General features: G+C 38.3%; 1 protein-coding gene across 1 annotated transcript in view; it reads right to left on the reverse strand.

Annotated features, from left to right (window-relative positions):
* The window catches only part of LOC136678770 (PEX5-related protein-like), a 33,421-nt gene extending 21,204 nt beyond the window's left edge, over window positions 1–12,217 (reverse strand). Inside the window, exon 1 of the mRNA XM_066656901.1 lies at window positions 12,101–12,217. Within this exon, the coding sequence (XP_066512998.1) occupies window positions 12,101–12,121 (21 nt within the window). The 5' untranslated portion in view covers window positions 12,122–12,217. The remainder of the gene's footprint in view (window positions 1–12,100) is intronic.
* Window positions 12,218–12,650: the final 433 nt, after the last annotated feature.

The following is a 12,650-nucleotide window of genomic DNA, read 5'->3' on the forward strand; positions in this document are numbered from 1 at the left end:
CCATCTGCTATGGAAATCGCTGCCTCTGAGAAGTGCACAATGAGATGTGTGTTATCAGTGCGGCCTCCTGAGTTCATTTTTCTTCTAAGACATTTTGTCAGTAAAATCGAACTCACATGGCACAGAACCCAGCTGCACTTTTTAGCACTAAGAGATTTTAGGGAGGTCACGTTGTGTAACGGTGCTAGGGAAGTGTGGAGTCAGGAGCAGGACTTTTCAGCAATGGTCTTTTGCTCCGAGATCCCATTTATAGCACCAGCACATCCATATTTAACAAAGAACGTCTGCAGATGTTTTCGTGCTGTCCGCTGCACTTTATGATCCTTATATCTGTTCCTTTTACATCAGGGACTTTGTGAGTTTCATAGATTCAGAGCTTCACTCTGAGGCATAATCTCAAATGGGCAAAGGGGTTTAACAGCAAATTTTAAAGGTACATCATCCTTGACGTAAATAATTAATTTTCAGCATGAGCAGGACACTGGGGAGGTCAGATGTTTTCAGCAGAAGAGAGCTCTGTAGCTGTCCAGTTTGGTTTAAAAATGAACCACACACCAGAGGACAAGCCACAGGCCAAGTGCAAACCTGCTAAACTTTAAATAAAAAGGACAAAGTGATGATTTCTAATGTTCCACACGTCAGAGGACAAGACATGGGCCAAGTGAACTTCCCAAACATAAAGTAAGAAGGACAAATTGATGGTTTCTCATGTTCCACACTATTTGTTTAGACCCAGAGCTTGTCTTGCCTCATATATTTGGTCGATTCATCCGTGTAATTGAATGCACTCCACACTAACACAGCCATGAGGGACTTCTATCGAGTCCTCGAGATGCCTCTGCCAAGCTCACTTCATGTTTGACCTTTTGTTTACATCCTGAACGTCTTTTGTCTCTGAATCTTTGCGGTCAGGGAGATGCCATGGCATCGAAAACTAAAAATAAATCAGACGGATGTGGAGAAGACAGCAACATCCCACAGTATCGGCGTCTAACATTTCCTCATTTTTCTTAAATGAGATGCAGACTGCATTGTCATAAAATCAATCAGGCCTAAATTTACAGAAGATAAACCACAAGAACAGAATGTACAGGGGAAATAAGACCCACATTCTCACAGAATTACCAGAAGCACAAAACAATTTCCCAACAGTATCAAGTATAATTAGCCTATTTGTTAGATTAGATAGTCTAATGAGATAACTCATTTCTCTGATCAAGTTTGAGATGGTAATTTAGTGATATCAACTGATATCAATGGGGCAGAAAAGATGAAGCGTTAGATAACCATCATTTAAGCCTAAGGTTAATGGAAATACTCCAAAGAAGTTGTCATTAATTTTTAAGCAAAGCCCAAAAGAGTTAAAGGCTGTCCACACAGTCTCAATGATTGGATGTGCCTGGTTTATTTGTTTTCAGATGCTCTTTCCAGGTCAGTTTTGAAATTAAATACTCTGATCTACAGGTGAACAGCTCACTGACTCTAATACAGGGAGCACTCTCTTTAATTAATGTGAACAATAATGTGATGTCCAGCGACTCGCTCGACTCACTGCTTAGCTGTTGGGTCAGGGTGAAAAGCAAGAGGCTTGTTATCGTTTAAAGGAACAGTTGCTGAAACCAGCTGTTCTGAATGGGGCTGTTTAGACGGGGAGAACACTGCTGTGGTGCTTGATCCTTGTGGCATACTGGAAGGAATTTATCATTCTAGAGAACACTGGACTGCAGCTTCACAGCACAATTCTGATGGGATTTATACCCCTCCTGCTAGCATCACATTTTTATGCTTTTCTATGGGAACAAGCTGTGTGTTTACAACTTTAACATGTGCATTCAAAATGAGTGCCTTAATGTAGCTAAGTTCACTGTAATTAAAATTTGTGTACAAACGTTTAAAAAACAGAGTGGTGCATTATATAAAACCTAAGGAAATAGATGGCCTTGAAAAAAACAGGCTCTCTAGTTTTTCAAGCCACATTTTTAGCATGCTAGCTCATCCTAGCTCATTCATTCATTTGTTATCTGTAACCCTTATCCAGTTCAGGGTCACCTGTTACAGGGCAACACACACAGTCACATTCACTCACACACTCGGACACTTTTCTAGTCTCCAATCCACCTACCAACGTGTGTTTTTGGATCATGGGAGGAAACCGGAGCACCCAGAGGAGAACACACCAAACTTCTCACGTGGAGTGGGACTTGAACCCACAGCCTCCAGATCCCTGGAGATGTGTGACTGAGACACTACCTGCTGCGCTACCGTGCCGCCCCTTCCTCCAGACAATGCCTTGGCATTCTCCACATACTGTGACACCTACATGTAATTCCTTTTATTCCTTTTATCACTGAGTGTGATAACGGGCGCTCCCCTGTGTCCAGTTGACTCTGGCTTTGTTTACTTTGAGAAAATTGACCATCCCAGGGATAGAAGTCCTACTAACAGCAGCAGCAAACAATATGCTAGCATCAGCACTGAATTCTCCTGCCTTTTTTTCAACACAGCAGTATTTCAACAGCGTTTCAACAGCTATAGAGCACTTGCTCAGCTCCAGTCTGGAAGTGGCAAGTGCCTTGACTGACAGGAGAATAGTTAAGACTTTTGTAGCTTATGAGATTAATTTTCGGAGGGTAGTGCTTTTATCAGTTCGGCTCAATTAAAACATGAGGAGTCAAGGTCGGAAATAAAATATAGCACAGAGATGTGCCTGATTTTACAAAAAAGGAAGAATTACAATTCATTTAATAGTCTGTGATATATTTAAGAATGTAAAATTCATATTGTTAAAAAAAGGCAGCTTATGACTGTGTTCTCATTATTCAAACCCATAAAGACATCTTCTTGTGCTTTGATTGGAGATCTGAAAGACTGTGTGGCTTTATGATGGAGCTCTGATCTCTGACATTGCAAAGCCAGTGTGATGCGAACACTGGACGCAACTCATACGGAGGTCTCCCTCAAAGCATTTGAAGCACCAGATCATTTTTAGATGAAAGAATAGAGGATACGTCTAGGGACTGATTCTTTTATGTCCAAATGCATCTGTACGAGAGCATGGTAGGACAGATATTACTTCAGGGACCAGAGAGAACCCCAGTATTCTCTTAAACCAACCTGTATAATGGAATTGAAAATATAATGATTATACATGGGATATCCACCATTGTTTTTTTAATTGTTAGAAAAGTCAACTTGTGAAAATGAGTGTTGTAATGTAAAATAGATGAAATTATCTGGTCACACCGATGTTCTCATGGCTGAATGGCACCAGTTCTTCAAAGAAATAATCAGTATCATCAGTGTAAAGCCTTTCCAGAGGTTTTTAAGATTATTTTTAAACACAATAATTTTACAAGAAATACTGAATAAGCAGATGTCCACAAACATTGGCCCATGTAGTGTATTTTCACATAGTAATATTTTATACTGTAGATGGGAAGTTTAAAACAATTGCTGTTTAGTCCCTGAATGAACAAGTTTATGATCCACAGAGGAGGTCCCCATGTAGGGCAGCCATGTTACAAGGATGTTTAGTAAAGAAGCCAGGCCTTTAGGTGTCTGTATAATGGTCGATTGATAATGTGTACAAGACTTTTTACAAAAATCATAAATTGCTCCTTGAAACATGGAAGTAAATCTATAAGTGGCATAAATCCACACAAGCATCATAAGTGCAGCTCCAGGGAAGGAAATAAAAGGCAGGAAATATATAGGATAAGGTCCCTTTAATTTTCAGATTCCAGTATGTCCCTGAATTTTGTCTGAATATAAAGTCGCATGCTTTAAGTTTTTCATGTCTTTAAGTTTCCACTTGTCTTATTACAAGTCTTTTCAATTTGCCTGTTCCATCTGAGTGATTATATATTCAGAGCATTCTGAAGAAAGTGTTGTTACCAAAGATGTGCATCCTCATAAAACAGTAACACACTGAAAACAAACTGCATCCTGAGTAATTATCATCTTCTCCATAAAAGATGGACTTTGCCTTGAACAAGCTTGGTTCCAAAGTTGGGAGAGAGAGACCTAGACAGAGGCTGCATCAATCTTTCACACTCGAGGTCAGCTCCACATCTTCACAGCCACATTAGCAACTAATTACCATTAATGATGCATTCAGGAGCAGCACTTTATTAAAAATTATTCAAAGAGCACCATCCTGTAGTTTTGCTTGGGTGCACTTACCAGGAGAGGGAAGCCTTTAGAAAGATTTGAAGTGAACCAGGAGAGCATATCAAGGCGAGGCAAAACAGCTTTGATGGAACAGATTACACACCATGAATGCTAGAGTAGTCTTGATCTAAATCCAATAGAAAACCACTAGGATTTGCTTACACCCTTAAAGATGCATAATGAAACATTAGAGCATTAAATGTTTTGCTCTTAATGCTAATGAATTTGTTATTAATTCAGATCAAGATATTTCCAAACATGTGCGTGTATGAGGTTATATTTTGAATAGTGCTGTCATGATAATATCACTACATCAATTAAATTTATCTTAATTATAATAATAATGATAAACATGCTTTTCGAAGGGCATTTAAATGCCATTATTGGCTAATTCTCATCAGGGTGAGCTATTAACACTTTGGTCAGTTTTCTGTGCATTTAGAAAATGTAGAAACAACTCTGAGATTTTTTTAAACATGGTTACCTGAGGTAGACCAATCTCGTCAAACCGAATTAAACCCACACAGTAAAGACAAATCCACGCAGATGACATCATGTGCCTAACAGAATGCAGTGAAATTGCCAGTGCGATCTGTGCTGCGCTTTGGCCTCATTTCCTGATAATCCTTGCTGTTCAACACTCAGATTTCAGCCGAACACATCAGCTGAGTGTCCAATGAGTTTCCGTCCAACAGAGAAAAGATCCATGAGCGTGATCTGGTTCAGGGAAAGTGGCACAACATCTGTATCTGTAAATCCAGATGAGTTCCCTGATAAGAATTAACCTCAAACCACAGGAAACACTGAGTACTCCTCAGCTTCCAGTCAAGACACAAAGAATAAAGCTACAGCATATGGAGCAAAATACCAGCCCCATCAGCAAATACTGTCAATGTTTTGCTACAAATTGCAAAATTATATTGAAATGCATTTGGTGAATGTATAATGTGACACTAGCCTGCATGCATCTCACGAATTATATTACTTATATCATATGAATAATTATACCGGATAATATGACTGCCTTGATTCATCAAAATAGCCATGGAACCTCATTTGGATTTCTGATTGGTCAGAATTATCTGTGATTAGTTACATTTTGATTGGTAATCCATTGAATTGCTTTGAGGCATTTAATCAAGGCACCATAGAGGACAGCCAATAAAAAAAAGACAATTTGCAATTTCATATATTAGCCTTAAAGGCACAGCAACAAATAAACTGTTTATATCCCGCAAATGGTGGAACCCTTATTATTTGAAATTAATTTATATTATAGTTTTATGTACATACGTGAATGTCTACAGCAAAGGCAATTTAAATCACCTATTTCCAGCAAGCTTTAGAACTAGAAACTTATTGGAGGAGATATTGAACCACTTCTAAATGAGGTCAGTGCTGACTCACAGTAAATTAATGTGGATTATGCTGACATTACAGATTTAAATTGAATCTTGAAAAAATGATATCATTTATAAATTCTAGGATTACAACGTTTTTGTGTTTCAGCTGTGTGAAACCGGAAACGTGTTATAGGAGGCCCACCAAACTTCGTTTAATTATCAATTATGTGGCCCTTGTAATCCCCGTATCTCAGAAGACTACAATGTAAAAAAATCTAGAATATGAGCTCTCCAACCAATCACAGCCTTCCATCCTATTACAAGGTTGCAGCAGGCAATAAAGTGTTTTGGTCAATCAGAATTTAAAATATTAAACAAAGTATATATAATTTCTGAATGAATCTCCATGTGCAAATTACCTGCTACATGCAATAACTTCCCTTAAACATTAGCAACATTAGCCTTGTAGCTCAGTTGCAAAATAAAAGAAGCAGCAAAATATAATATATAATTTATATATAATATAAAATCAGAAAATGGGAGGAAATATTGTTTTTCCTTAATATGGGCAAATGGATTTGTTCTCCCACTGTCTTTCTATTGAGCTTTGTCCAGTAATGTTTTGTTTTGTCATTTTCAGAGTCATCCAGTAATCAATCTGCGAGCGTTAGGTTTCAGCAGGTCCTTCAGTTACAGCCAGAGAAGAAATTGATGCTTATTTCCTGTCATTTATCTTCGTTATTGATTGTGTGATTGCTTTGGCTGGTCTGCCCATTCCTTCTATTGACCCAAGGGTCAGCTAAACTCTGGGTAAAGCACCAGAATGGTTTAGCACAAGTAGGCAATTGCTTCAGCTGCTACTCAAACATGATATTAACCAGGTGTCCCTTGTTAGCTGTCGGCATCCATGGTTCTGCAGTTCTTTTTCAAGGCACTTATAATATCTATTACATAAAGAATTTATGCCATTGATTATGTTTTAAATTGATTTCTTTCTTATGGGAAATCATTTTGCTAGGTGTTGTAACATTGCTGTGAGGATTTGAGTGCATTCAGACACATACACTTTAATGAAATAAAGTACTGGTGTTGGAGGACTAGTTCTTAATCATAAACTCCGCTGTAAATCTTCCCAAACGTATTGGATGGAGCAGTTCCACTGGAGACAGCTTAGTACTGAGAGGTTTTGTACCCTTCTAGTGCTTAGCTTCAGGTGACCTAAGGCATTCCTATGCTTTTTTAAGCCTGTCTATAGAGATTATACCAGTGTGTGCTTGCAGTTGAACACATGTATTAGCAATACATGTGTTATGCTAAACAGCATATTTCAAGGTAAATTTGAGAGGATTTTATCTAGCATAGCACTAAGTTAAGGGGCCGTAGCTTCGCTTAAACGTTAGCAACATTAGCCTTGTAGCTCAGTTACAAAATATAAAAAAGCAACAAAATCATCTAGTTTACTTAGAGCTGAAGGGGTGGCCTTTTGACTTTAGCAAAACCGGCTATCACCAGTGCTTCTGATTTGAATCCAAACATTTACTCATTGTACTCTCAGAACTCACAAACCTTTTAAGGGTTGATAAAGCAGGTTTGATTTACATAACAACTCCACTGGGAAATAAAGAGAAACCTTGGTTGCTTAGGCACATATGGATAGTGTTAGCAGAAAAATGTGTGTTTAATTGAGCAGAAAAAGTAGCATATGGCTGTGAAGGAGTAGAAAACATGGAACCTATAACTCCAAAATAGTAACTTCACAGACAAGGCAAATGAAAAATAAACGGAAATTCAAGTATTGTGATGTTTCAATAGTATTGCATTTCTAACTCCAAAAATGGACAATTTAGAATGTGATTGTTTTTCGTGTGAATTTTTTTTATTAATTCAAAGTCACATTAGATGAATAATCAATGTGTTTTGTGGTCAATGTGTATATGCTCCACTATGTGCGCGTCTACTTCATTAAGGTGGCCATTTTTAAAACAGACTAAAAATTAAGTAAATAATTTGTGATATGTCCAGGCCACTAGGCATCAGTATAATGGCTTCATAATGTGAAGAAAATCTTTTACTGCTCCGTCATGCTGGTTTCTGCTACATTTGAGGCATTTTATTGCATATATTTCCACCTGTATATCACTGAATGTATATTCTCTTCATATTCCAGCTGTGTCAGACAAATAGGTGAAGCGTGTGAAGAATACCTGAGGTAGACTGAGTCAGATGAATGTGAGCTTCCACGGGGGTTCAGGCCCTCCATAAATGTCTTGAAAATGTCAATCAATGCCTGAGTGCATATTTGCTCACTGACACAGGTGAGAACTGAAACAATTACAGAGCTCAGGAACAAATCCAGCTCTAGTACGGCTCAGTGGCTGGAAAAGATTTCATTATCAGTCCAGTTCAAAAGCAGTAAGCCTGGCTTATGAGACAGAAAACATCTCAGCAGATCCCACATGTTTAGCTCCAGGCAGAAGTTTCACACAGGAAAAATGATGTGTCTGCAAAGTGAGCACACAGCAATATGTAGGAAATGTATCTAATATTTTTTACTTTTCATTTTTAAACTGATCTTATCAAGTGAAATTGTCTAAGCCTCATTTCTACAAAGAAAGACTTGTCAGTGCAATATGAACATATTAAAATAAATGCTAGGGATGTAACAATAACGATATCCTCAGGCTTGATATGATTTACAATACAGAGCTCGAGATTTGATAACACTTGTAATATTTTGTAATAATACATTGTATCTACCATTTACCTACATTTCATCCCCATTGAAACATTCATACATTATATTTCATTCATGCATTACATTATATCCCTAGAATATAAATAATCATCTGAGAAAGACTGACCGATATCTTTCTTTTTAAAAATTATCCTTGTATATATATATATATATATATGTGTGTGTGTGTGTGTGTGTGTGTGTGTGTGATATTGTTAAATGTATGATATGACAGATTTCAGATATTCTCTTACCAATGTGCCAGGGCAGCAATATTTTGTTGCAGTAAGCTCATATTTCTAAGCAAATCTCAGCAGATTTTTTGGAAAATGAGCCAATATTACCCATTGGGAGGGAAACACAATTGGAAGATGAAAGGGATTTCTCACCTTGGATTGCTCTATTATTCTGAGAAAGGACTGAGCAGGACATGGCATATCCCCCAACTCCCGAAAGACCAGCGCTGAAGATCATCCATCCCCCGAGGTGTTAAAGCTCAGATATAATACTGCTGATGCTTAGCTTTACACATGTGTGGAGCACACATGCCCTTAGCAGCCTGCCAAGGAACAGCATTCATGCATTTCCTCAGAATTAGTAATGAACACGCCCTGAGCAATTTGGTCATATGTTATTATTATTGTGACAAATCAGGTCACAATTAGACACTTCCCAACACACAACACAACAACTGTATGAACTGTAAAATACACGGTCATGAAAAGCATATAAACGACGATAACTATAAATAAACCACTGCATGGAACTGCCTAGAAATAAGAAGCTATCATATATTGTATTTCATCATAGTTATTTCCTCTGTTCTGTCCCACAGCCTGTCCTTACTTATATTATTTTCTCCATCTTTAATATAAATGCAACACTTTGCATATTAAATGAAGTCATTAATCATTTATAAATGTGATTTAGTATCTGGTAATTATAACAGCATAAATATGACATAGTGCAACTTAGCATCCCATACGTAAATATACTTACGAGAAAGGACTTGAATATTATGAGATGCTAATGTGATAATTATTGTGTAATGTCTTAATATTTTTGAGATAGCAAGTCATATTTAGGAGATGAAAACTCATAAACGTGATCTAGAATCTTATTCATTATTGTGCTATATTATTATACTTCTTGTGACAGTGCATCTCATACTTTTGAGAAATGTTTATACTTTTAATAAAATATAAATGACTTAATAAAAAGACTTAATAAACGTGCCATTATATATATATATATAGTCGAATACTTTTAAAAATTGTTGCTGTGCCTTTAAGAATGAAGTATGTAAATAGTCTTTGCCCTGATTGGCAGCCCTGTTTTTTTGCCTGGATTAATAATTAAAGCAATCCAGAATGAAATATTCCTCATAGCTTTAGCATGAAAGGTATGGTATAAACTGTGAAAGATTATATTGTGAAAATGTAAATGGTTATTTTTGTGACATCACAAAAACAATCAATTCAGAGCAGCTAAGTGTTCACACATGGAATGTATAAACAATGTTTACATACAACATCGGACTCTTATTTTTAAATATGAAACTCCTCAAATGACTGGCTTGTAACTCACTCACTCACTCACTCACTCACTCACTCACTCATGGTTAAGAGTTGCACCACAAGGGGCACTATTTCTCACATCCTCACATTTCAGAACTCCTCTGACTAAATATTGTGCATCTATTAGATCAATTCTCCTTATAACACAAAATATAATAGATGCTGGGAGGGTAAGAACAAGCAGTTGCTTTCTCTGTGAAGCATGATCTCAACACTAGCTTCTTTTTGCACTGCTGCCAACACAACTTCACCACACAGCCCAACGTGCTGGATGAGAGCACCAACTACCCAGGTCTGGCATCAGCTGGCATACATCACCTGGCATATGCCTGCCCTGGTTGGCACTCTGCTGTGTGATGAAAGAAGGGAGAGTGGTCATCCCATCCACCCAGAGAGCAATGCCAATTGTGCTTTCTAGGACTTTAGATATCTGAGTCATTTTAAATCACACGTAATATTAGTCTAAAAAGTCACATTTACATTATTTCCCCAAAGTGTTCATCGCTAGTGAGAGGTAAGAATCAGCGGAGGGTATGAGGCGGCTCTGCCCACTCTGTCTTTACAGTGTGGAGAAATGGTTTGCATGTTAGTCTTAAAAACAACAGCAATTGACACTTGATGGAAGACGCCAGAACTGCAAGCTCAACCTCATCAGTCATGTGAGCACGGCTAAGTTCGGCAGGCTCCATGAAGGTCACATTATCTGTGTGTGTGTATGTGTGTGCGTATGTGTGTATGTGCGTGTGCGTATGTGTGTATGTGTGTGTATGTAAACCACATGGATAGTGCCTATGTCCAGGTAAAATCCATATCTGCAGTACAGGGTCAACTACCCCATATGAAAATGTGTATAATATTTTCTGGACAATTCTCTCAAAGTGTACAAATATATTTGAGTTTCAAACAGCGTGAGCCTGAGGAATGCAATCCCTTCCCCTATTTTGCAATTCAAAGTGCTACAAACTGGCATGCTGACACATATACTGGACCAATGTGTCCACAATAATCACACGCACACATTGCCAGGCTTAAGACCCACATATACATGCAAAATATATGTAAATACAGGCATAGTTATGAGTGAAAATATGAATGAAATGTATTGCTTTACATTCACAAGAGCGGACCACACTACACTACATATTCCAATCACTTCAGAAGCAGACGATTACACTCTATTTATTAACAGCTTAATGTGAATATGTATATTAATGTAAGTATATGCATATATGCAGATGTATTAATGAATAGGAAATGCCTTATTTTTAACAGATCTTACATGCAAATCCTACATTAATTCTCTATAAAACCACACCATAAAAACTTACATGCATGTGAACACACGTAAAGACACCCATAGATGTCCCATAGTGTAATAATTAACAAGAAATGCCTTGCTTTCTTTAGGAGAATAGACTTTAACGACATATTTCATTCACTTCACAGTACATACTATAATATGTGAATGCATATGACTTCACACTTGTGCTGTTTTGGATTTATCGCAGTAGAAGCTCAGCCTGTCATTTGCCAAACTCTATATTACAGCCTCTTGTAACCTATATATGCATTCATGTATACATTTATACATATAGATACTTGTTTGTGTACGTAATTACGCTTTTACAACCAACAACTATTACAAAGCGTTTAAATTCGGAGCACTGCACTAAGTCTATATGAAAATTCAATGCAATTACTTAGAGTAGGACCCTTCCAAACGCCTACATTTAACAATATCACAGCCAACCATAAATATATGTATAATATTACATCTATAATATTACAGCCTACTTTGAGGAGAACTTACTTTTACATGTCCATCATTTAAATCACATCTACAAAGGTGTAGGCTTCAAATTCAAACAGTCTGTTCCACCTTAAATTTAAGGTGGACCTGATTTACTTGCTTCATCTTCCAGCCTCCCATGGAGAACTAACAACTTTCCCTGGACTTGATGTGCCAGCACTGCCCCTAATTCAATTAATGCCCAGGAAAAATAAGGTTATGAGGATGTGACTTTACAATGCTGAGATTAATGCATCTCAAAACAGTTCCTCGTGTATGAACTGTTCAGCCGTTCAGTTATAATACAGTGTTGATGATACTGATCAGCTCCATCCAGGTCTAAGTCCTAAACACACTGGGTTCAGTTCATTGCAGTCCTCTACAAACAAACACCTGAAATCAACTGCATGGTTCTTTCTCGCAGCAAACCCCAAGACAAACTGTACACATCCGCGTGCACGCACGGCATGAATGATTTAGTTCTTACCTGCGCGTGCCCCTGATACATATTCACTCCAGCTGATGGAGAAAAAAAGCTCGAGCCCTCTTCCCTCTCTCTCTCTCGCTCTCTCTCCCTCTCTCTCTCCCTCTCTCTTTCACTCCTACTGTAAACTGGAAGGGAGGAGCTGAGCCACAGGGGCACGGTTCAAACAGCGCGTGCTGCTGTTTCCATCTTCTTCATCAGCACTATCATCATCATCATCATCCTCATCCCTCTCACATCCTCGCAGTCTCTGTTCCGGACGATGAAGAGTAGATGCTCGCGCTCTCAAGCAGCGGGGGGTTGGGGGGATGCTTTACTGCTCAGGACACGCGACCCGAGCTGGAAGTGGGCGGAGATTTCATGTGGGAGGGTTGTTGTGCTGGGCGTGGTCCCGCCCCGTTTTCACTCTCAGGTGGTTGGCAAGGCGGGGCTACACCCACCCAGGCGCCTTAAATCACTTAAAGAGCGCAACATGGGCGGGGCTAAAACGGCAAGTGCACTCTTACATATGTCAATCATTTTTAGTTCCATTTCATTTCGTGGGGTTCTTCTG

This window comes from Hoplias malabaricus, chromosome Y, assembly GCF_029633855.1.
Source record: "Hoplias malabaricus isolate fHopMal1 chromosome Y, fHopMal1.hap1, whole genome shotgun sequence".
In the NCBI taxonomy this organism is placed as follows: domain Eukaryota; kingdom Metazoa; phylum Chordata; class Actinopteri; order Characiformes; family Erythrinidae; genus Hoplias; species Hoplias malabaricus.